Source organism: Xyrauchen texanus, chromosome 16 (assembly GCF_025860055.1).
Source record: "Xyrauchen texanus isolate HMW12.3.18 chromosome 16, RBS_HiC_50CHRs, whole genome shotgun sequence".
In the NCBI taxonomy this organism is placed as follows: Eukaryota; Metazoa; Chordata; class Actinopteri; order Cypriniformes; family Catostomidae; genus Xyrauchen; species Xyrauchen texanus.
This window is the reverse complement of record NC_068291.1, coordinates 22,774,206-22,801,013: the sequence shown is the minus strand read 5'-3', so window position 1 is coordinate 22,801,013 and position 26,808 is coordinate 22,774,206. Positions and strand designations below refer to the sequence as shown.

At 40.4% G+C, this 26,808-nt stretch overlaps 1 protein-coding gene across 4 annotated transcripts in view; it reads right to left on the bottom strand.

Moving 5' to 3' along the window:
• Positions 1-6,852, bottom strand: part of esrrga (estrogen-related receptor gamma a) — a 92,533-nt gene extending 85,681 nt beyond the window's left edge. For 3 of the 4 annotated variants that reach the window (XM_052146069.1, XM_052146070.1, XM_052146072.1), the window contains exon 1: positions 6,584-6,852. In XM_052146069.1, the coding sequence (XP_052002029.1) occupies positions 6,584-6,639 (56 nt within the window). In that variant the 5' untranslated portion in view covers positions 6,640-6,852. Of the gene's footprint in view, positions 1-6,579 lie in introns of all 4 variants that reach the window. The other variant, XM_052146071.1, reaches the window with a different exon arrangement.
• Positions 6,853-26,808: the final 19,956 nt, after the last annotated feature.

Genomic DNA, 26,808 nt, shown 5'->3' with positions numbered 1-26,808 from the left:
AATTAAAATGTCAGTAAAATTGAAAACAATAGTAACAGTGAAAATTAAGTGTCACTTCAGATCAGTGGGAGAAACAGGCGGTTCTAGAGGAGAGAATGAATCCATTTCCCTCTACTGTCGAAATGCCTAAGTACTGCATCCATGCAGACAAGGATTAAAATGCAGGACAATGAGCTGAATTAAGCCAAGTGTGTGTTTGTATGTGTCGCTGTGTTGCGGCCATGCTCTACGACTCACTCATGTGTTGCTATTCCAACTGAGATTAGTGGGGGCCTGATTTATAAGACAGGTGCCATTCTTTCTTATGCAGGAACGGCCGCCCCATGCACAGTAAATGCCATGCCTATGTCTCGCTGTCTCTCTCACTCTCTTCTGACAGCTCACACAGGCTGGTTACTCATACCCTGCTAATTACCCTGTACAGAACATTCCTGCAATCAGCTCACACACAACCACCAAAACCACACATACATATGCACATTTACACATAAGCACATGAACACAAAACTTACAAATAGATGCATAAAATTTGAACATAACTCTTGTTTTGCTAATGAAAGGAAACCTTCCAATAAAATCATGGAACCGACACTGGTGGCGGCTTCAGTTCATGTCATCAAGGTTGCTTGTTATTGTATGTAGCGGCATGTTATTTAACCTTTGGGGGTTGAGGGCTGAAGATCGGGACAGGTGGAATTAAATGCGGGCCTCACAAGCAGGGGCAGCACAGGCAGCGTGGCGGGCCACGCGGCAGATGGACTGTCAGCTTTAATATGACGAAGCGTGTGCGAAACGCTGCAGCCTGGAAGCATGTGGCTCTCTACGGGAATGCAGCCGTTCGGCGGCGCAACAAAGAATGGGGGTGGACGGGAGGAGACGAGAATGGAACTAAGGTGCAAATATACCGGACTGACCTGTAAACACACACACAGTCACACAAACTAGCACACACTTTCAGATCTTGTTATGTCCCACCAAATACGCCACCTCACTGCCACAACACAGATGTTCTTTGATATCCATGCATGTGATGCAACGGCACACCTACAACCATGGCTGAGTTCAAATCTTGCCATAGGCTCTAGTCAGGTACATCCGTGCTCTGTCTGGAAAAATTACAACACATAAGCAGATTTGTTCAAAAGCCTCCGATCAGGCTGGCTTTGATAATCTACAGCAGGATGGAAATATTATTCATTTGAATGAACTGTAAGTCAAGATATTCCGCTTTCTAAATGAAAAGGAAACCTTTAGTTTACCTGATTTTTTTTTTTTTTATTCTTACGTCGTGTTAAGCAAACAAAAGATCTAATGAAAATAGAGGCTCTAACGAAAATGACTTTATGAATTTCTAATGGAGCTAGAATCACTGCACATTTCAGCACAGATCACATCATTGTGGAGAAACTGGAGAAAAAACTGACCTAAAGGTGTGTAAATAGATAAGAATTTATGTTTGTGACCCAAGAGTGGTTCAAAGGTGCTTTAAAAATGACTCAGCGCTATGAACACAAATAACAACAAAAATTATTTGTAATATCTCAACATCATAATTATTATCTGCCAATCACCTTTCCTAAAAATCCAGAATTAAATCATGCCTTAAAATAAATCTGTGTTATATAAAACAAATTAGCGGAATACAGCAATAAAATTAGTGGATTGTCAAAACAGTGATGAAGTCTGGAGATCCAAAAGAACATCCCAGAACTGTATTCAGAAATCTTCTACTCTACAGCTGACAGCAAGTTTAAGGAGTTGGGCTTTACATGGAAGCATCATACTGATCTACTCTCACACACACACACACACACACACACACACAAACACACACTCGCAAACGTACATACACACACAATATATTACAGGAGAAAGCGAGAAGTATTTCACTGTCACCCGTCACCAGCCTGCCGATTAATTTATCTTTCTCTGCAACAAGACCACCCCAATATTACTATTTTATTGAAGACCAATGAAGCTAAAAGAGATTAAAAAATTAGGCCATATCCACACCATTAGAGCTTTATACTTTCTGGAGAAACTTTAAATCTGGGAATTGAGGGAGGGCAGCAAAGATTCACTAATGTAATGTACTTTTACCAATACAGTATATACATGTGTAGATGATGCCTAACATGTCCATCTTTTGTAATAAACATCAATATATTTAAGTTAAAATCTATGAGAATACTTAAGGTAAATGGTATATCTCAGTTCCTTTAACTGGTCACCATTTCAAGTTTTTCGTCATATCATCTTTTTGTCCTAACTAGTTCATTTTAAATGGTACAGTGTGACAAATTAATTTCCACAAGTATAAATATTCAATTTAGTCTCTTTAATTAATATGTGGTCATTAAAGCTGCATGCATAATAATTAGAAAATAATTAGAACATGCTTTTTAAAATAGTGCTAGATATAGTATAGCATCACACACATGCACTTATTTGCAAATATTCTTAATACGAACACTTACGCTAAGCATATGCATATGTATATTTTAGAGAATACATTTTTAGAGTATGTTTGTTTGCACATGTTCATTGCACTCCTAAAAACTGTAACCCCAGCTTATGTTCTAATTATTAGTTACTTTAATTTGATAAGCCATTATTCACACTTTCTCCAAATTTACTTTTATATTTTTAAACCCACTAAACCACCATATAAAAGAACACCTTCATTTCTTCATTAGATGTTTTTGCACAGTAACCCAACCTCTGTTGAGAAATGACTAAATGCATGAACAGGAAGGGAAAATGGAAAGAGAAAAACCATATCCGTATGCATAGAGACAAACTGTGAGTCTGCTGGGAGCCGGTGGAAAACGCAGTGGCTAAAAGCACTATTTTTACACCCTTATCTAGCCCTCGAGGACCCGCCTGCTTCTGGAGTGACCACACTCCCTATTGACCTGCTGTAACTGTATCCTACAAGCTCTGAGCCGCCCTGCACCTGCTCTGCCTCTCTACGGCATGCTGCATGCCAGATCACCCGCAGAATAAAAAGAAGAGCAAAGGGGAAACGAGGGAGGTCTAGAGCTGAGGAGGAGAATTTAATTCCCACTTCTTTTTTGAAATTCTCGGTTAGCCCAATACAATGGTGGTGGGTCATCTTTTGACGCATGTGACTGAGACTAAGCTGGCATGGGCCCTCTTAAAACCCTTATTCAACTTTTCCTATAAATTGCCGCTCTGCCTTAAAAAAAAGTCCTGATGGATTGGTGCGTAAATCACACAAATTGACAATTGCATCATCAGGCACTGGCAGCTACCATGCTTACAGCTGTGTGTGTGTGTTTTCATGTGCACAGCACCTGCATGCAACCGTTCTGTGCAGTTTCACAGGTGTGTGTGTGTGTGTGTGTGTGTGTGTCCGACGGGCCACTTATTGCACTTTTCAACAAAGGGGCAAAAATATAGCTTCCCTTTTTCCTTACAACCCTCATTCTGGCCGCTCTATTCTTCTGAATGGCAGGCGGCTGGAGGGGCCAGTGAGTGTGGTGGGGGGGGTGGGGGTCTCTCTCTTTTAACTGGAGTTAATTACCCTTGGAATGCCTCAGACCCCTTCAAATAAGGGGAAGTGGCAAAGCTCTGTCTCCAATAAGCAGGACAGCGTAAAGACAAAGAGTGTCCAGACAGTAATCGACAAGGGGCCATGGAGAGAGAAAGACATGTAGGACGAGCCACGACACCTTTCACACAGGGGAATGAGACAGAGCCAAATCAAAGCTGAACGGCAACAAAGGCCTACACACACACACACACACACACACACACACACACACGGAACACACACGGAACACATGGCAGAATAAATAAATCTGTGCTGTGCATATTGACATCATTTGACAGATGAATTAAGTAAATGATTTTATAAGGAGATTAAATGGAATTTAATTTACACAATCTCTTTTATTCCTGCTTATCCCAGCCTCTGGAGTTTCACTCGCCTCTCAGACGAGAGAGAGTGAACGGGTGGGAAGAGAACGCAAAATCAAGTTTTCTTCAAGGGCCACAGGGGGTTTCGGTGTTTTAAAATCATCCGCAAAGTGACAAAAGGTGGTACTTGCATGAGTGAGCGCTCAGACACCTCTGTGCCATTCTACATAGAGCGCTTCAGACTATTGCAGTGTCCAGCAGTGATTTTACACACATGACTCCCGCGGTTCTACTGGACATTCACACTCCATTGCCTTTAAAAAGCTGACTGCATGCTTGTGGTTAAATTAAAAATGTCAGACATTAAGCTTTTCTTTAATATTCTTCCTTTCCTTTTTGCTTCATAAATATTTTTTATACATGCATTCTAGAAATGTACTAAAGCATTTATGTAAAACAAATTAATGCGAAATTGTTTTAAAAAGCATGCATACTAAATCAACATTATTTCATGACAATCTTTTGCGAAGCTTCTTCCACATTACCTCAAGTGAAAATGAAAATCTTTAAAGGCGAGTTTGTCCTCATTCATTTGTTTAACAAAATATAAAACACGCCAAACCATCGTGGTTCCAGATGTACAGCACATACTGTTTATGAAAACACTGTTATTTTAAATCTACATTAAAAGGTAAAAACTAATTTGAAAATAATTTTAAAATTCATTTCATCTTTATTTTAAAAGAAATGTTAAATAATTATACATTTAACAATTAATAAAGATTTACACATATTCAAAAACCTAAACAAATAAAATAAAAAGAAAATCATAACACTCAATAAAAAAAAAATAAATCACATTTCTAAACAGTGCATTGCAAAATCTATGAAGCTTCCCATCATAAAAAAACCACAAAAAAACCCCACTTAAAACACATTCAAGCACACTCCATAATAACTCCAAACCGTGGATGTAAATATTAAAACAAGCATGCAGATGTGAATGTACGTGCTGGTGAGAGTCTGTAATTATGATAATAGCTAAAGCAGCACTTGTTGTTATTGCCATCATTATTACTAATTAGAATCTCACTAGTCAATTTGTGTTAAAATAAAGATTAAACAGCGAGAGTCAAATGGGTAAAAAAGCCTGTAAAGAAGCAACACTCTTATCTCCGAATTCCATTTCATGAGTCTAAATAATCCAGTCAATCTAATGATCATTTTCAGGGTGTGCTGCCAACACATCAACACCACTGCAGTCTCCTCAATCCATCCAGCGCTCTGCTCCACATATAATATTTAAATCACAAACTATCAAATGCAAATTAATTTAAATGATCTCAATCACTTTGGCAACTTCCCGAAATCTATTTGTGTATGTTGTTCATGTGATTTTATCATTTGTGTGCAGAAGCTTTTAGAAACAGAAGTTGAGGGATTTTGCACAACAGGGGCTGATGGTTAAGGAGACCGGGCTGGTTACTTGTTTGTGATCTTTCAAATCTTTCACTCTCTTTTTATTTCTCTTTTTTACCACTGGATACTCAGTTTTGCTCTTACATTCTTATAAGTATTTGTATGCTGCACAGGGTAGAGGTTAACAGTTTTGGTCGTTTCTTTAATAAAACTTGTAACAACATACAGTACACTTGTTCTGCTGCACAACATTTATATCACTATATTGTCAAATTTACAAAGCAGAGAAAGACATAACACATTGCTTTACAAAGATAACAAGAACTAACAGTACTTTTAAATAATTACTGCACAAGAAATTATGTAAATTCAAAGATTCAAAGATTTTAAATAGTTATTTTGATCAACAGACTATATGATTCTAAGAAGCCTTTTGAGTATACATGCAATATTGATTGTATTCCTTACTTTATATACTGCATGTTTCATTTGACATGATTTTATATTTACATGACACACAAACTAAATATAATAACTGACATTTAAAACCGAGAGCAAGTCTATATAAATCTGTCAGTGCAATGTCTTCAGCCTTCTTTGATGTCTAAATCAGTATATTAGGGTTTACATTGTGCTGACAGAAGTGAGCGGGACAGAGATAAATATTAAGCTAAGGAGCCATTCTCTGCCTGGCTCTGGATGTCCGCTCACCTAGCGTTTGTGCCTCACACACTCAATCCCTTTCTCTCTCTCCGTGCCGGCACACCATCTTTAATACATTTAGTGTGCCACATGCTGTGCGACCGGTCTGCGATTCAAGCTCTCCTGCCACCTAAAACCATTTTCTCTCCTCTGTCCCTCTCTCCTTCTTCCTATCATCCTCCCCTCCTCCCTCGGCACTCTCTCTTTCATGTCCCTTTCAGCCGGACACTCTCCTAATGATTTATACAAAACACCCTGTACTGTCAAGCGGCTTGTTTGAACACAGATTGCTGTAATTCTGTCAGTGGCTAAGCCTTCAGTTAGGACAGCACCTACCATACCGGCATAACACAAACACACACATGCGCAGCTCCCGATGCTACCTGACATCAGAACAACCTTGACATGCAAGTGGCCAGCTCCACAAATAAGAACCATATGGTGACCACATGCACATATAAACACAAATACACACAAACACACTACCAGCACAGGAACTAATAACAAAAACAATCTAGCTGGATACACACACAGTAAAAACTAAGAGCAGAAGAAGAAAAAGAGATATAAATGTACCTACTGTTGTTCAGAGTGTATGGAGAAACACTCGGGGAGTGAAAGTTCTACCGAATCCATGTGCACTCTGCAATCATCATTTGTGCAAACCTCCTCTATAAATTTAAGTTTTTTTCTCTCTATCTATCTATCTCTCTCTCTCTCCCTCTCTCTCTCTCTCTCTCTCTCTCTCTCTTTCTCTTACTCTGTACCTCCTCCTCCTGTCTCTCCTTGCCGTGACTGAGCAGTGCAATTAACAGGACCGTTCTCCTGGTGACAGCCTATAGGCACAGCCAGTTGGGACCAAAAGCTCTTGCACTCTTCTAATCAAGGACTTAAAGCCACAATTGCTGCTCATTAATATGAAGCAGGGCTTTGCATATGCAGTCCCCCCCCCCCGGCCCTTGCAGATGCCAGATTGGTGGCTTTCCAGCCAATTGGAGTGAGACAGGGCAGTGTCTGTGCCCACAGAGAGACAGGGCAGTGAGAGAGGGGAGGGGAGAGACAAAGAGTGAGCAAGGGAGAAAGAGAGAGAGAGAGAGAGAGAGAGAGGGAGAGAAAGGGAGGGGGAGTGGTGTAATGAGAGGGAAAGTGGGGGTGAGAGAAGGTTTAAAGAAGCAGCCCGCGTCTCTCCCTCAGCAATGCTTATCAGCTCACACTGTAAGTGCACAGATAAAACTGCTCACTTTGTTGATACAAAACATTGTGAATGAAGCTGTGTGCCGTTCATTTTGTGTTTGCTTGCACTCTTGTTTCCCCCTGCCACCTGCACAGGCAACATAGTCCGTTACAAACCTAACAGATCAAATAAAGGCAGCATAAATAATCAAGTTGGAAATGAAATATTGTTTTGTGTGAATAGTGTTAATTGGCTTATATATGTGTCTGTGCATACAGTAGGTATGGAAATGTGGCTGTGTACAACAGCAATTACAAAGAGGGGAACTTGCACCTAAAAATGTACTTCATGTGGCAACATGTAAATTAACTGGTATGTTTTCAGTCCAAACTATTATTTAACATCACTAAAGCAACCTGAAAACATTAGGTTACACCATCAAAACCAATTTTATAGGTTACATAAGCAAGAAGTTGGTCTTTAAGGTAAAAATGGCAGGTGTACACACAATTTACAGTGTAGTTCTCGGTGGCAGATGTTGTTGTACACTTTCAGTAAGTAGACATAGTGGAAATGCTGATGTATTCAAGCCAAAAAGGCAACACAAAGCTAAAAAGAAGAAGCCATCCAGCTCAACATCACAACACCAGCCCATCACAGCAAATGTGGAACTGAGGGAGTGTCCACAGTGGACATATGCACGCTACCGTGACAACATCGCTGACAGATGCAGCGAGAAAAGGCTGGAAAAAGATCAAAGGCACCCCTTTGTTCTTGAATGATTGAGGCACATTTGTGGGGCAACCAGACCCGCTCCATCTATCCTAGTGTGCGCAGTTCGCAAGTATGTGTGTATGCTTACGCGCGTGTCACCAGCGCAACTGCATTTCCAGCAGCAGCAGGGAAGATATTGCTGGCATCTCAGTACACCGCAATTCCCCACTGATAAGAAAATTCACGAGCTGCACAGTCCCACAAACCATTGTGCCTGCCCCTCCACGCCACCACTGAAATTACATCTGACCGTCTTTCATATTCTGAACTTGCAAGGATTTTTGAGGCTGAGGTCTCTTTAAAATATTTTCTTTGGGACTGACAGTCTGTTATACTAAACGAAACGTATTCACTGGACCTAACAAGTAATGAGTTTTCTAAACAACCTTGGAAAACATGTTTTTTTATTAAACATTTTTATTAGCTGCTTCAATGTACTTAATCAAACCAGACATGTTTATGTTTGCATTTTTCAATGATTCAAATTAACAAAGTAAAATTGAACTTAAAAGGAATTATAAATAAATATATACAAAACTTCAGTACTATCAATGTTGCTTTATTACTTTAAAAGCATCTAAAAACATCTGTTTAAAATAACATTAATAATAAAACATGATGTCTTTTGATGTATGATTTTATCAACAATAAATAGCACCTTCTAACAATATGACAGCAGACTTGCAAAATAGTAAAACTGAAAATCAAACTAATTATAAATAAATACATCTAAAACATTTGTATTGTGATCATCGTCTTGTCACTTAAAACAATATTTTTGACATCCACATATAATAATATTTGTATGGGATGATATTAAGGCTCTCTATTTTCAGGTACAGTTAGCAGGCGCAATGTGTAGAGTAAGATATCAGATGAGAGATGCACATCAACAATAAAAGTGCGCAGATCAATGCAATGCACACATCACCGAAAGCTAATAGCTTTCAGAGAAATAAGATCTACTTCCAAACTGCACAAAGAAAGAAAAAGCTTGATAGAGCACATATAGATACAATTGAGTGAAATTCAGCCATTTCTCTTTGAATAACAGATGGGTAGATAAATAAAGGAAATATGTTTGAATGATCAGAATCCATTCACTTTGTTTCTGGAGAAGTGAGCACCGTTCAAGACTGCTCGAAGATTGTTTTTATGGGAATATGTTGCCATTGCTGAAGGACGCACTGGGTCTGACAAAAAGAGTTTTGAAATAACACACTACTGTTTTTCTACTGGCCTAAGACACACGTATTTCGAGTTACATTTCCTTAATTTATTCATCTGTCTGCTTTTAAACAATGTACACTTTCTGCAATCTTTGCATTACAAAAACAAGGCAAATGTTTAAAAAAATACTGAACAAGCAGATTCAAAGCAGCACATGGAAAAGATCGGCAGCTGACTGCCATTTGAAAATGCATTTTAATTGCAGACGAACAGAAATGAAGAGGATGAGGCGAACGGGGAGAGCCGTGCTGTTTTGCTGTTTTCGTGCATACCTGTGCTCACGGAGGTCCCTTGAGACCAACAAGTATTTCTCATATTAAGATCCACGTAGATCAAATGCTGAGTGCGAGAGCTAACAGACAGCACTTACTGTATCTGCTCATACAAGTAGAACTAATAAGCTAAGACAGAAATTGATGAGACTGTATAATTCTATCATCATTTACTCAGCCTCATGTTGTTCCAAACCTGTTTGACTTTCTCCAGTGATACACAAAAGGATATGTTAGACAGAATGTTAGCCACAGTCACCATTCACTTTCATTGCATCTTTTTTGTTTTCCTTCATAAAAATGAAAGTAAATGACTGATGTCAACATTCTGCCTAACATCTCCTTTTGAGTCTGGAACAGCATGAGGCCAAGTAAATGATGACAGAATTTTCAATTCGGGTGAACTATCGCTTTGAGGGAATAGACACACCTCTGAATCAAATTGTTGTCTCAAATCAACAGACTAGTAACAAAGTTTCAGAGATTTCGTTTTTGCAAGGACAACACCTTTTTTCATTTTTTTTTTCAAAGCAGGAGAGTGTTGTTCTGTCCAAATGTATTGATTAAATTACAGTGGCTTGTTCTATTTGACAGACACCCACTGTGACCACGTGGGACCCAAGGCCTCTTCAAATCATCAAAGGGATAGTTCAGCCAAAAAAAAAATACAAATATGTCATGTTGTTCCGAACACCTTTCTTATTTCTTTGGAACACAAGAAAACACATTTTAAAGAATGTTGATGCTTATTTGTTTAAGGGTGACTGAGGTTATTATTCCCTAACATTCTGTATAAAATTTATTTTTGCATTTCATGAAAAGTCACAGAGGTTTAGAACATTAGGAGGGTAAGTACATAACGACAGATTAGTTTTATTTTTGGGTGAACTATCCCTTTAATCTCAAACAATTCAAGTATATCAACTATGTAATAATAACATAAGTTTTTTTTTCAAAACATGTCACATCAAGTTCCAAAACTTGAGTGAGATTTAAGATGATATTTATTTGATGAATATAAAACAGAAAAGTAATGTCTCTCTTTGGCGTAGGCCCCGTCTGGCAGTCCGAAGAAGTTACTCGGAACCGTCATATCCTGCTGGAGATAGGAGGCAGGGGCGAGGAGCCTACCCCCATGCAGGACAGGACTCAACTGGTGGTGGTGGGGTGGTGGAGGTTGCCGTGTTAGCACACTGAAACAGCAATGTGATTGATTGTGAGCAGACTTATAAAGCAACGGCTTACATGTGATTGGCTGGGAATTATCCAGCTAATGGTGCGATGATATACAGCTGCTAGTCTTCCCGCTAGAACTAAGCTGCGCTTACATTTACAATGTAGCAGTGCAATATTGTTGCTCTTGGCAGTTTAATGTTATTCAGAAAAACAGCACAGAGGAAGAATCGAGCCTGGCTTCTCTTCTGCATGCTGTCATTAACAGCCTTTAATCCCTGCTGCCCCGCTGAATACATTTGAACTTATGTATGCACGACTAGTCTGTGCTGATTGCAGCGGCTGTCAAGACATGCCAATAGCTGCCCATCTTTTTCATTAGCAGTTTTTGCACAGCGTTTGTCCTCCATTGCTCTAAGGGTGCACGTTTGACAACGAGTACTGTCTCACTTCTAAACAGAATCTCCTTCTCCCACAAGAGACCGACATGCATTCAGTTCATAAACTGCCAGATTAAAAGACGAGCAATGAGATTAAAAGAGATGTAAAAACAAAACACATTAGGAGCTAGCATGAATGGATATGCAGTCTCAAAATGAGTCTGAAAAGATGCCTTTTTAGTTTTTTCCAGTATGTAAGTGTTTGTGTGTGCATGTATGCAGGTGTGAGGGTCCGTAGAGGGTGTGAGTTTTTTTATTTGTATGTGTGAAATGTTAAAGACAGGGATGACCCTTTTGGTCACTGGCTGTTGACATGTGGCTAAGAATTATCAGGGCTAGCGAGGCAGAGCATCAATCACAGCAGTCAATAGGGGAGGGCAAGTTCACTTAGGTCACATGTCAGCCGGCCAGTCACCGAGCATACAGTCATTGTGCTCACCACTGGAGTTGTTTAAAATCAACTTGTCAAAAATTGGGCTATAATAAATTCAAGAGGCAGCATGCTTATTTGTAGCCACTCAGGTCAGCACGGGGTGGCTCAGCGAGAAAGCTCATGGGCTGAGGGGAGATATTGCTTACAAGGAAAACAAACAAAGAAAAGCTGGACAAATCTGATGCTGTTGTTTCCTAACTCACAGTAGTTTTATAAATCAATTTGATCTGTTATTTAATGTTATCTGTTATTTATTCTGTCAAATATATTGTAAAAGCATTTGGACACTTTAGGGACACTTAAAAAAATATGAATAGCATTGGATAAGAAAACTATATATTAAACCAAGTGGTATGTACTGTATTTATATTAATCTATATACAGTACTGTGTAAACATCTTAGGCACATTAGATTTTCACAAAAATATATGTCTTAAGATAGATATTTATATCTTCAGTTTTAGTGTGCCAGTTAGAAATAAACATGTTAGACTCACAAGCATTCCTTTTGTAAATACAAAAGAAGAGAATAGAAGAACAGGGAGCCCTGCAACAGATGGCATGGCCCCCACAGAGCCCCTCACTAAAAATCGAGTCAAAATTGAGGATAACTGTGGTGAATTATTGGCACATTCTTTCTGCCAACAACCAAGAAACACTGTGTCCATGTGCACCCTTAGAGAATTGGTGCTGTTTTGAAGGCAAAGTTGTTCACACCAAATATTGATTTAGCTTTTTTATGTTTATTGGGATTTTTTATTTTATTTTATTTGACTCTATACTGTATATACTTCTTTTCCTGTCAAGTTTCTTCTTAGAAAAGAAAAGAATATGTAACAAGAATGTATTATTAACATATTTTTAAACAAAGCATTCCACAGTATAAAGATAGAAATGCACTAAAACAGCACCAATTCAAGTAACATTAAAAGCTCCTTAAGTCTAAGCGGGAGGTCACCTATTTGAAATATCTAGTCCCTGTAGTATGCATTTTCAATGCAATGGGCATAAACCCTCTTAAACCATCCTCCTCCAGAATATTAATAGTGGCTACTTACCTTGCTTCAGCAATTGTGAAGCCGCATTTACATGATTTGCCACTTTGAACTTCACATGAATAGTGCTTACAAAGAATGTCTTGTTTTTCTTTAAGCACTGGTACTGTACACACGATGAAACTTTATCCTAATTGTGTGGCACACAACACCAGGTAAAGCTAACTTGTCTGGGTTTGTTTTGTACAAAATAATTATCCTTAAGAGGTCCATTCTCCATCACATGTTCATTGCCAAAGAAATATGTAGTGTAGGACACAGCGCAAAGGTTCTGCTCTATTTCAATCAATGTTCAGCACTCATATATATATATATATATATATATATATATATATATATATATATATATATATATATATATATATATATATATATATATGTGTACATTTTAGTTTTAATTTGTCAATCATACTGTACACTACTGGCCAATGTACAAGCAAAACGTTTCACAAAAGAATAATAATACATATATAATGATATATATATATATGGACACTTTCTGGATATGAATATGGAAAATGCCCTTATTTGTCCATAGAATTGTCCATAAAACGGCACCTGTGGTTAATCTGCTAGGACTTGAGGGGAACTGACTTCTTGCATCCACTAAAACTTAACATGGAAACAGTTTATTTAAAGTCACTGCAAAAAACTGTTTTGTTTGTGGTCTTGCATCATATGATGCCTCTTGGCTTTATATTGTTTTCTATCAAAATCAATGAAATACATACATTTTAGGTGTGGCTTAAGTGTCCAAATACATTTGGGTAAAGAATAAAGATAATATACATTCAAATAATAATATTTTAATTCAAGCAAAACTGACTTACACATACAGCACACATACACTTGTAAAGATACATGTAGACATTCCTACAAATGTGCTGCTATCAAGTAAAGCTTTTAAAAAAATAAAATAAAAAACACTACAAAATGAACAAATCATTCTTCTATTATCTGTTCTGCTTCCTCAAAGCTCAAACTCAGACTTCCAAATCCCTTGCAAGACAGAGTAGACTGAAAGAGTGTCTGTGTCATGTGAGAGTGCTGCAGTGTTCTTGTATTGCTTCTTGACGGGACACAAAGGCAGGTTGGCAGCTGTGTGCAAGGAGAGCCTCCAGTCTGCAGTTCAGCAGTGGTCAACAGAGGGAGCTACTGGCTGTGCAGTGGTCAGTGTGTGTGAGAGTTTGTGCAGTCTGGCTGAGCTGCTCATGAAGACGAGTGGAGAGCTCATCTAAATGTGTGTTTGTCCTCTGTTGTTTTACCCCAGTGCTGTCAGTGAGTGGATATATTTATGCCTGCCATTGTGGTCTGAGTTGCTTAGTCATACATAAAGTACATGAGGAAATATTTTAGAATGCAAACACAAGAAGGGAAAAGAATGATTAGGATACATCTATAGAAAAAAATATAGTGTGTGTGTGTGCATATGTGTGTGCATGTGTCAAATGTTCCTATGGTTTGGTTGATCATTTGCATTAGCAAATTAGTTGGCAAAGTTATGTACTGTATATGTTGGCTTGAGCAAAAAGTACATTTACTACTGAGACAAACCAATCAACCAACACAATTTCAAAATAATTAAATACAGGAATTAATCTGTAGTTAATCTGAGTTCCTGTATTTAGGCAAAGTCCAGCCAGAAAATATAATTATATAATAGTTTACTTACCCTCATGTCATTCTAAACCATATGACCTTCTTTTTTATGTGAAACACAAAAGGTAAACATGTTAATGACTATCCCGGTATGTCTTTTATGATGTGCATCATTTACATTTTTGGGTGAACTATGCCTTAAAGAAAGAAAAGCACTTGCCAACAAATTTGATTAATGCATTCTATATTTATTTATAGAATACAATACAAAATGCAGAGTTATATCAATAACCTGTAATTACCAAATTGTTCAGCTCTACTCCAAAATTATGTAATTTATTCAACCTCATGTCATTCCAAACCTCTTTTTCTATTAATACAAATTTGATGTGAGACCGGGTTGTCAAAACACAGTTATACCGGTTAATTTCAGGGCCCAACAGGGGCTAGAGTACCACATTCAGAACACTTGGATAGGTGAGTAAAACTGCTCTATGAAACCACTGTAATGAAAGGAAAAGATCCACAAGGTTACTATGTTAGCGAATGAGTGAATTGCTAAGTAATCTAATGGTCTATCAGCAGGTACAATTGTCACATGAAGAAAAGTGCCAATTTCAAAGCCCCCCTGCCTGGCAGGGTGATAACAGGCTAGCGGGGGCTCCAGAGACAGCGGCGAGCCTCGTGTGCGGCATTTGGTAACCTCTCTTTGATACGACCACTGCTGTTTCCTGTTTCTCCCCTCCTCTGTCTCGTGCTGAATATCTTTAACAGACTACTTGCAGGACGGCATGAATGAACAGCTCATATCTTCGAGAGAAAACTACTACTGCATTAAATGCTTGGCAATGAATTGGGTACATTATATATTATCTAGATTATATTTTATTACTTTTTCTTAATTTTTCTAAATTGTATACACAATATACCATACAAACTAAAATTAGTATGCAACCTTATCATTTAAATAGGATTATCGAAATGTTCTGTATGTAACTAGGGATTTCAAAAGCACAGGTCCTTTTAATTTAGTATTAAGTCGATATTAAAATAGAAAAATAATAATAATAATAATGATACAACAATGGTAAGACAACTCAATACGTACTCAAGATTCAATTCATTATCCGTGCACTGTATTTTTAACTTTACGTGCATGCTTTGGGAAGAATGATTCATGTTAACATGGTCGGTGATGTGAATTTAAACAGGATGATATAATCTAAATATATTGTCAAAATATCTGATCTGTAGGCCTTGCAGTGTAAATGCAGCCTACCAACAGACCAGCAACAGTGTATTTTGTTGTTAATGTAACTGCCAAAAAAAAGAGAGAGAAAAAACACTTTTCATTTATTTGTTTATTTGTATTACTTTAATTAATTTTATTATAATGCAGTATATTGAATTTGAAGCAATTTTTACGTTTTTTATAATATTTATATACATATTTCACTTTTTAAAATAAAAGGGAGTATGCTCAATAGCATATTCGTTTTTTGCAGTGGTATCAGAATTTGCAATTAGAACATTTACGTTTCACAGGACTTGGTCTCAACTACTTAAATTTTGCATTTGAGACAACCCTATAGGGAACACTTACAGTATTTCTAAAAACTAAACTGGATAGCACTTTGTCACGCACGCATGGATACCCAGAACACACAGAGTAAATGACCACCCCTGATATGTGATACATACCTTTTAGGCGCATGTATTTGCAGATCACAGTGTGTGAAAAATATCGAGACCTGTCTAATCCATATATAAGGTTGCAATTAAGACTTCATGGCTTAGATGGCTACGGCAAACCACACCCCCACCCTCCATCATTCTACAGTTCTACTGGGATTTACTTTCCATCATACCTTGAGCAGATATAGAGAAACACATGAAGCCATTCCTGCACATATTTAATTTTTCAATCAGGTGAGATAAGCTTAAGTAAACATGAGCACAACATACTGCTGTCCCAGAGGGTTATATGTGTAAAATTTAACCCTCGTAGACCACATTGGGTTCCTGCCTCTGACTATATTGAGTTAAGTGGCTTTTAGTCTGTGTGTAAGCTTTGAGGGCATCTATATATATGCTTGTGTAGTCCTAAACATTCACAAAATTCCCTTTTAGCAGGTTTACACATTCTGACCCCCTGATGGAGGGAATGAGATTTTGTGTTGAAGAAGCGACACTAGGGGTCTCTCTTGAGTGCCGAATATGCCTCTGATCTATGAAAAAAGGCCAATGGGAATTAGGCAGACAGTATTTGCATACCCTGCCCCGGACATACGGGTATAAAAGCAGGCAAATACATCGAGTTCATTCAGGAATTTTCTGAGGAGCCGGAATGGTCTGGCGACTACAGTGGCTCAGCGATGTGGCCGGGAGGACACAACGTCTCGTTCCCTCCATCCGTAACCTAGACGTTCCCCGTCTGTCGCTCACTTCAACGTTGTGTCGAAGAAGCGACATTAGGGGTCCAATTCAAATCACGCCATGCGTGTTTCTCGCATAGAGCAAAGCGGCTGGTGCCTTTACATGCATCGTGGGAAGGGGGTCTTACCCAGTTTCCTATTCTTTCAGGGGGAAAAGACCCTGCGGAGACCACACCTGCCCAGCAACATGGAGGTAAGTGGTGAGATACATCACATGGGCCCCTCAGGTAGCATGTGGAAAAAATGGCGTGGTGGTAGATCCAGCCTCAAGGAGGGGGGAGTTGCTACAGCACGGTGACCGGAGGGCAGCTGGCACTGCCTAAGGGAGATGCAGGTCCACTCGCAAGGGGACCATACCATGGAAAATACACACAGGAGGAGTCCACGCAGGAGTCCGGACCAGTGGAGCACCTATACCAGTACGGGTAGATTAAGTACCCGTAGTGGATTGGGTCAACAAATTCCTCCGCTGAATTGCGGACCCATAGGGCTAGGAAGGAATCATCCAGGGATCCGAATATATTGAATCTCCTGGGAGAGAAAGCGCACAATTTTACCTCGACCGAGGGAAAGGGTTCTAGGTGCAAGCGATTGTCAGCGTGTTACCGAGCGGACCTGAGAAGACACGGGACTCCAGTCTGAAGCCAGTGCTGAAGCGGTCTCATATGCATCAACCCCTGCGGCGCGACCGCTGCGGAGGATGCCATATGCCCCAGGAGCCTCTGGAAAAGTTTTAGAGGGACCATTGCGCCTGGCCTGAAAGTGGCAAGGCAGTCCAGCACTGACTGCTCACGCTCGTTGGTGAGACGTGCTAACATCGAGACTAAGTCTAACTCCATGCCGAGAAAAGAGATACTCTGAACTGGGTGAGTTTGCTTTTTTCTTGGTTGACCTGAAGCCCCAAGCGGCTGAGGTGCCTGAGCACCTGGTCTCTGTGAGTGCATAGTATCTCTCGGGAGTGGGCCAGTATGAGCCAGTCGTCGATGTAATTGAGTATGCGGATGCCGGCTTCTCGGAGCGGGGCAAGAGCTGCCTCTGCGACTTTCATGAAGACGTGAAGGGACAGAGACATGCCGAAGGGGAGGACTTTATACTGATACGCCTGTCCGTCAAACGCAAACCGTAAGAAAGGTTGTGTCGAGGCAGTATTGAGACATGAAAATACGCATCCTTCAGGTCTACCGCTGCGAACCAATCTAGATGCCGGAATCAAGTTAGGATCAGTTTTTGCGTGAGCATTTTGAACGGGAGTTTGTACAAGGCCCGGTTGAAAACTCGCAAGTCCAAGATCGGTCGTAAGCCGCCGCCTTTCTTGGGTACGATGAAGTAAGTGCTGTAGAAACCCTTCTTCATCTCGGTTGGAGGGACAGGCTCTATCGTGTCTTTGAGTAGAAGAGTAGCAATTTCCGCGTGCAGGGATTTGGCATGTTCGCGTGTACGGCGGAGAAGCGGACACCCATGAAGGGGGGCGGGGGCCTGGCAAACTGAATTGCATAAACGAGTCGAATGGTCCGGGCCAGCCAGCGTGACGGGTTGGGAAGTGAGAGCCACGCATCCAAGCTCCGTGCTAGGGGCACCAAGGGGACGATTATTTTTGACGTACCCGCAGGTAGTATGGCATCGGGAGGTGCGGACGCGTCCCGAGGCTCTAGTGTTGAGAAAAGACTCAAAGCACTTACCTTGCTCCGCACTCCCAGCAGGGGGCGGGTTCGTGATTGAGGAGGAGGTCCTGTAGCGGAGCAGTTTGCCATTTCCTCGCCGCAGGAGGACGCCCTTGGCGAGCAGACGGGGCATGGCCCACAGCAGCAGGCTTGCAGCGGGGCAGGATATGTGAAATAGCCTCCGTCTGTTTCCTCACCGCAGATAACTGCTGGTTGAAGTCCTCGACGGTGTCGCCGAAGAGCCAAACTGGGAGACAGGGGCGTTGAGGAATCGCACTTTGTCGGCCTCATGCATCTCGACCAAGCTCAGCCATGGATGACGTTCCTGGACCACGAGAGTGGCCATCGCCTGCCCGAGTGACTGCGCTGTGACCTTCGTGACTCTAAGGGTGAGGTCGGTCGCTGAGCACAGTTCCTGCAACACATCGGGATCAAGGCAACCCCCGAGCAGATCTTTAAGTGCCTTGGCCTGGTGGACTTGCAGGAGGGCCATGGCATGCAGGGCAGAAGCGGTGTGTCCGGCGGCGCTGTAGGCTTTGGCCGTCAGTGACGATGTTGTCCTACAGGCCTTGGAGGGGAGTACAGGGCGACCCCGCCAGGTGGTAGGGTTTTCGGGGCATAGGTGAAGCGCAACAGCCCTATCCACCTGAGGAATCGCCAAGTACCCGTGGGCCGCTCCGCCGTCGGGGGTAGCGAGAGCGGATGAGCGAATGGCTTTGTGACGTGTGGAGAGCAGTGCCCTCCGTGCAGACGTCAGCTCATCATGCACCTCCAGGAAAATGGGACCGGGACGGCTGTGAGTGCCGCGGAGCCCCCAGGAACCAGTCATCCAAGAGGAAATAACTATTTTATAACTCTTTTAGTTTCTTGCACTATTGAAGCGCCCAGGGAAAACTGCACTGCCGTGCAGAGGACTAAGCCGATGTAATGCGCCGTTGAATCCAACAGGCAAGTGTCAGAGGAAAACAGGAAAAGGTGTGTAACTCGCAGCTGACTGCAACAGGACCATCGGCTCCGAAGAAGATTTCTGAATGAACTCGAGGTATTTTCCCACTTTTATACCCGTGTGTCCAGGGCGGGGTATGCAAATACTGTCTGCCTAATTCCCATTGGCCTTTTTTCATAGATCAGAGGCATATTCGGCGCTCAAGAGAGGCACCTAGTGTCACTTCTTCGACACAACGCCGAAGTGAGCGACAGACGGGGAAATGGCTATTTTTAAAAATGAGGGAGTCCTTCGATTTATCCTGCCAAAACTCCCTTTTCAATAGGAAATGCATCAACACAGGAAAGACATGACCATACTACACACGTGAAGTATTTTCACATGGTCTTTAACAATCCTGATTTGTACCAAAAAAATATAATAAAAAATATCGAAATGTTCAGTGACACTTTATATGTTAAGTTAGGCCTTAATAATGATTTTTATTTTTTTATTTTATTATAAAATAAAATACTGATGGTTGGAGGAACTTATTAAATATTCCTATTGAAAATGTCCCTGCTTTGCCCGGCTGTGGCCTTGGCCTCTAAGGCCCTGCTCTGAATGGAGAGCTGCCATCACAAAACATGGCCTGCTTAACCACCATACCACTTTCATCGTGTACTGCTCATGCCAGATATCCTCTTACCAAAGGTTTTTTAGCACCACACTGCAGGCTGGGCATTTTACTGTCACTTGCCATGCAGTGTTTATGCTTTAAAGAAGAAAATGTCAATAATAAATAAACTATGATAGGACATATATTGGTCATAAATGTTTTACTGGCCATGAAAGTGTAGCAGGATTTAATTAATAACATTCAGATTAGGCAAAAATATTTTTTTTGCTGCTTTCTCCTTTGCATATTTGTAGCAAACATCACAGATCATTGTGCAACTCATAACATCACATCATTTGTCTCCTGTCACAAAAATGTACCTCATATTTCTATTTTGATAGTCTAAGAATGTGTGAATATGAAGTTCTGGAGTTACAACAATAAAGTAAATAATGTTTGGCTTTCAAGTTAAACGTTCGATTGAACTTTCCAGTGGTTTGTGATTATTGGACTAGGATAAAAAAATACAATAACAATCATTTTAAATCACACAAAGTAACTAAATGAACAATTTAGACCATGTCAATTTCGATTTGTGAATTAATTGATAAGAACAGACACAAAAGAAAGATTCACACAGAAAACCGATATTACTATGGGTAGAAAGCATGTTTTACTCTAACAAGAGCAATTATCTCTTAGAATTATCTTAAGACAAAGTGTAACTAGTAAAATGTACAGTAGGCTCTATCCACTATAAATATTTCCAGGTCCAATTTTAAAATTCCCTGATATTTCCAGGTTATCCATGACAGTGTGAAACCTATCAATGAACTAATTATTGTTGTACTATCGTGCACTAAAGAAACTCTTTAAAAGCAAATGTTCTGTTCAAACACTTGTTACGTAACTATCACGTCAAAGATAATATTCGATTACACTTGAAACACTCTAAATTCTTTTCCTGTTATTTCCAAGCATGTGACTTCCCAAATTTCCATCCCTGCCTTCTCCTGTCAGTGCAGGCTCAGCTCAAGACAGTGGCCCCCACCCCATGTCCTCTTGGCCCTTCAGAGCCCGTGTAGAGCCTACACTTCTGCTTGCAGCTTTTCCTCAAAGCTTGCGTCTTTAGAAAGGATCTTCCTCTCTGTTACCACACAGATCTGCCCTTTGGAGAAGAGTTGTTGGCCTTTGTGCGTTGGCCCGCAAGGCGTCCATCTCCATTAGGGGTAGGTCACTGGGATTCACACAGAGCAAGGGCAAGTAGAGATAGGTGTGGATACACTGACTAGGGATTAACAGGTAATTATGCGCAAGATTAACGGCACAAAATATGCTTACATTTACAGCACATTACTGTTGTTGCGTTGGAAATTTTTTACTAGGTTTAGAATTATCAGTGAACGAAATGCAGTTGCATTAATAATTTTTTATATGTGCTGACAAATGTACTTTTGATTAACAAACTGTCATTCATTGTCTCAGTCTTAACCATTTCACTCTGTTTTTAGCTAAGGAGATTTTTGCTTGAAAATTATATTCTGACCAGCTAATTAGCAACTCAACAAAATATTGTTTTAATCCTTAACCCTTTTGCACATATAACCAAACCCATGTGATAACACTAGGCTGGGTTCAGACTCGTACGACCAAACCGGTGTGATCTGCATTCAAACTGCTGTCCACCAGCAAAAGAGGGATATTCTTTTCAACATCACAATATCTTTATTTTTATGTTACAAACATTCAAACAACCACTAAATAAACTTTTAAAGCTGTTACCATCGTAACGCACTGTTTTGATGCATCGATGTGGCCATGTTTTCTGACTTCAAACAAAGAATATACAAACTAGTCAGTCCACTTGAGCCTTTTCCCATCCATCACTCATTCTAACCACTTCCGGTGCAGGGAAAGAGGAAGAGCTACACTTTTAGAACCTTCTATGCTTCTATCATGAATCCCATGATGCATTACAGTGTATACAATATGGCGGCACACGTAACCGGCAAGCTCATTCGTGATCGCATTTTCTCTATCATAATCAATCATTATAAACATTTAATACACACTTTATTAGTTTGATAATATATAATCAGAACTTCAGTGCACCTGCTGTGATATAATCTGTTCTTCAGTGCATCTACTGTGAAGTGTAAGTTTTTTTTTTTTTTTTACAGCGCACATTAGGTTAAATGCATTAGCTTTTTATTAAACATTACATACAAGGTATTACATACCTTTTTTTTTTTTTACCAGGCACTTATGTCTATTACATATTCACAAACTGATCTACAAAATACCCAGATAGTGTAAAATTTTCAAACCATTTTTAAGACAAATAGAAAATAATAGAATAGAATATATGACTAAGGTTAGGCATGAAACTCTTTTGAAGTTCTTTAAACTTGTAATCCACTAATCAGCTCCATCACATGTGATAATTCAAGCCAATCGGCTCACATGGTGTAAACTTATAGGTTCTTTGATGTATAACTGCATAGCCAATCAACTTGAGTACTGTCCTTTTGCCTACATTTATATTTGCTCAGTTTGCAAGAATGTCGGTTTCACTGCAGCATGCTGTGAGAGTTTTCTCTCAAAATGCTATTTGCTCAGGTGGTTACTGGGGACCTACATCTTGCACGGTAAGGTCTGCTTTTGGCCAAGACACATTGAAGTGCATTCTTTATCAAGTTAAGTCATAGCCAAATCAGGCACTGGCACACATTGCTATCTTAGGTCATTAGTTTAAATGAATTCACACATAGGCTAAGACACCAGTTAAATAGGCCCTGGGCTTTCCATGTCCAGGTACACATTATTAGTCAGGTCACCACCCATTTAGTTTAGTAGCGTTAAGCAATTCAGCTAAGTAGGCCAAGGCACACCTAGCTAGCATACACTCTGTGCACATGGCTCTTTGGAGCAGAAGTACATAAGTCTTGAGGGTAGATTTGCTTGTTTGTGGGGTTGTGTTTTCTGTTATGTGTTTGTGCAGCTTTCCTACTTTGTTGGGGGGATTTTATTTATATCTAATTGTGCAGCAGCATGTCCACATGCTTAATTCAGTACGTCTGTGTGTGTTCTAGCAGTAGCAAGTCTCCGTACTTGCTCTGCAGCAGCAGCGTAGCAGACCTATTCCACCAAGACCAATACCCTATCAATATGTAATACCCACATTAACATGCTAAATTGTTCAGAGAGTTGTCATGATTGAAATTAGTAAGTTTAGGCATGAAACTCTGAATGGCACAGGCTGATAGGTTCATTCAACTTGTTATCTGTTAGCCGATCAGCTTGCTCAGGTGATATGCAAGCCAATCTGCTCACATGGTGTAAGCTGATAGTCCTTTCATGTGTAATAGGGTAGCCAATCTTCTTGCGTACTCTCTCTATGCCTAACATTTAAATTTGCTCAGTTTGCAAGAAAACCGCTTTCAATGAAGTGCACAGTGAGAGTTTTCTTGGAAATCCTCAACTTCCCCAGTTCCACTTGTCTAGATCTGCTACATGGGGATTGCATTTATGTACAATTGTGCAGCAATGTGCCATACATAGCCTACTGGATGCAGCATGTCCTGTGTTTTTCTGTACTGTACCTTGGGTCAACAAAGAATTTATTCATTTTTGGTTGTTATTATTAACATGCTAGCCACTAAACAAGTTTCTCTCATTGGTTCATGAATGTGCAACAGGCATCATGGTTTTCACAGAAAAACCTTAAAATGAAGGTTGTTTCACACCAAAACCTATTGTCTGCCTATAGAAGACTTGAAATATGACGCAGGAGTTGCATGGACACAACGGTTCACTATACAACAAGCATTATGATGATCATCCTGTCCGTCACCAGAGCTTGAAGTGAACAGGTCAGAACTGTCTTCTATCCCCTTTTCAACCAGACAAAAACTGTAATGCTATAATATTCTGCATATTTTATCATATTATTCTGGCCAAGAACTATTCATTCAGATATGAAATGTCTGACTGATATTTTTAATTAATCCCACTTCACCTTACTTACATCATGTTTTGGGGTGTTCATCATAAGTAGTTTGTCAAACATGCAGGTTATCTACAATAATTACAGCTATCTGCCTCAAACAATGTTTTTAAATATCTTTAAAGGTGCTATGCCTCAAACCTTGTAAACGTTGGCAGATTCTTAAACTTAATTATGTTTTGGAGTTAACAAAATGATATAGGCCTATCAGTTTTTGAATTTGCTGAAATTTGCTTCTTGATATAGCTTATAATTATTTCCTTTCATAATGTAATGCATTCATTCTTAATTCATCTAGCCTAGTATGTCTCTTAAGAGAATAATGCAAATAATAATAAAAAAAACTAAATTTGAGATCATAACATTTGTTAGGTAAATTAAGTTACTTTTTTAAAGCAATTATTAATTAAATAATCAATTACCTTTGGCAGTCCCAATATATGGCTATATTGAGTAGACAAAACTGTAATCTATGCATATTCTTTATCACTCCAGTCAAAAAAGTCTGGACACACCACTGACTTTCATAAAACAACAAAACAATTCTGTATTAACTTTCTGAACAGATAACAATCAAGCCTGAAAGATAATTATGAAAATAAGCAAAATAACTTAAGGAAATCAGTCCCACTTTATATAAGTTGTCTTTAATGACTACGTTCTAACAGTAACACACTTACAATGCAATGTACTTATGGTGAAACTACATGCTGTTCTGCAAAATTTTCACGAGATCCACATTTGCTGCAACTGAGTTTGAGGTGCGGGTAGGGTAAGGGGTAGGATTAGGGTTAGGGTTTATGGTAAGGATTGGGGTAGGGTTAGTTTTAAGGTTTAGGGTAAGATTAGCAGTGTAACATCAGATGTAATTAAATGCAGTCACTTTAAATGTAAGTACAATGCAACAACACATATGTACATAATAAGTACATTGTATCAACTGTGTTGTAGTAAAAGAACATAGTAGATAAAAACACATAATATAAAGTGGGCCCAGGAAATAGAAAATGACAGAAAAAATGCAAACACACTCTCTCCCTTTCTTTTTTTGTATGCAAGTAGTAATTGACTTCTCAGAGAGAACTAGTGGGCGGATTCAATCCAGACTGTAGCCACATCTTCATACTGCTTCACTAGAACCTGGCTGCATGGGAGAGAATTCATAATGAGGGCCCCTAACACCCTGCGGGAGCCTAATCTCTCTCACGCACACTCTCCTCCAGTCTCACTTCGTATTACCATGCCAGGGTCCTGTTTTTACACCATCCCGCATTAAACACTGACAAAAGAATTTGGTTGACTGTGTGTGTGTGTGCAGATGTGTGTTCTTTCTCTTGAGTGTTGAGACCCCCCCCCCACACACACACACAAACATTAAACCATTGGCTCTTTTAGTGGGATTCTATAGTGTGCACGCACTTTGTCAAAAACACAAAAAGATATATAAATAAATCAAACACCTGGAGAGTAAGGCAGTACAAAGGTTGAAAACAGAGAGATGATTGAGGCTAGACAAAGGGTAAGAGAGAACTGCATGAGGGATTTCGTGGGATTGTATTTGTTAAGTTTTTTCTTCTTCAAAGCATTGCTCATTTTAATAAAGGAGATCCCCCAGTCTCTCCAAGTACTGCAGATAAAAGAAGTCGTTTAGTGGCTAAAAAGACCATCAATGTGAAGATCCACACTTGTTTCTTATTCTCTCTCCAGTCCTCGGAGGAAGTATCATTGAGCCTGTTACACCACAATAGCACAGAGGGAAAAAATATTTTACGATGGAATCCGAGATGTGCTGTTCCCCATCTGATGCTCACTTCGATGTTGTGTCGAAGAAGCGACACTAGGGGTCTCTCTTGAGAGCCTTTCGCATCTCTGATCTATGAGAAAAGGCCAGTGAGAAATTGGCAGACAGAATTTGCATGTCCCGCCCCCGGACATATGTGTATAAAGGGAGGGAAATGCGTCTGTTTCGTTCAGAAATTTTATTCGGCTGCGCAAGTACGCATTTCCCCCAGTGAGTCTGCTTGCACAGGTGCTGTGCAAGGTCAGGGAGGATGGGGAAGAAGTCACTCTAGTGGCTCCCTATTGGCCCACTCGGACTTGGTTCTCGGATCTCGTACTCGGAGTACGCTCTGGCATCCGCACCCAGACCTCTGGAATCTCCACATCTGGCCCCTGGACAGGATATGGAAGATCTAGCTGATCTACCATCTGCTGTCATAGACACGATCATCCAAGCCAGAGCTCCCTCTACCAGGCAACTTTATGCCCTGAAGTGGAGCTTGTTCGCAAATTGGTGTTCTTCCCGGGCTGAAGACCCACAGAGGTGCACAGTTAAGTCAGTGCTTTCATTCCTGCAGGAGAGGTTGGAGGGGAGGCTGTCTCCCTCCACCTTGATGGTGTATGTAGCTGCTATCACGGCCCACCACGACACAGTAGACGGCAAGTCTTTGGGTAAGCACAACTTAATTACCAGGTTCCTAAGAGGCGCCCGGAGGTTAAATCCCTCCCGGCCAAACCTGTTCCCCTCCTGGGATCTCTCAGTGGTCCTCTCTGGCCTTCAGAGACCCCCCTTCGATCCGCTAGAATCAGTCGGACTCAGGGCCCTCTCCCTGAAGACGGCCCTCCTGATCGCACTCGCCTCCATCAAAAGGCTTGGGGACCTACAAGCATTCTCTGTCAGCAACATCTGCCTGGAGTTCGGTCCAGCAGACACTCATGTGATCCTAAGACCATGACCGGGCTATGTGCCCAAGGTTCATACCACTCCCTTCAGGGACCAGGTAGTGAATCTGCAAGTGCTGCCCCAGTAGGAGGCAGGCCCAGCCCCTTTGTTGCTGTCTCTGGTACATGCTTTGCGTATCTATTTGGACTGCACACAGAGCTTTAGCCGTTCTGAGCAGCTCTTTGTCTGCTTTGGTGGACAGCGGAAAGGGAACGCTGTCTCCAAACAGAGGCTTTCCCACTGGGTAGTGGACTCCATTACATTGGCCTATCACACCCAGACCGTGC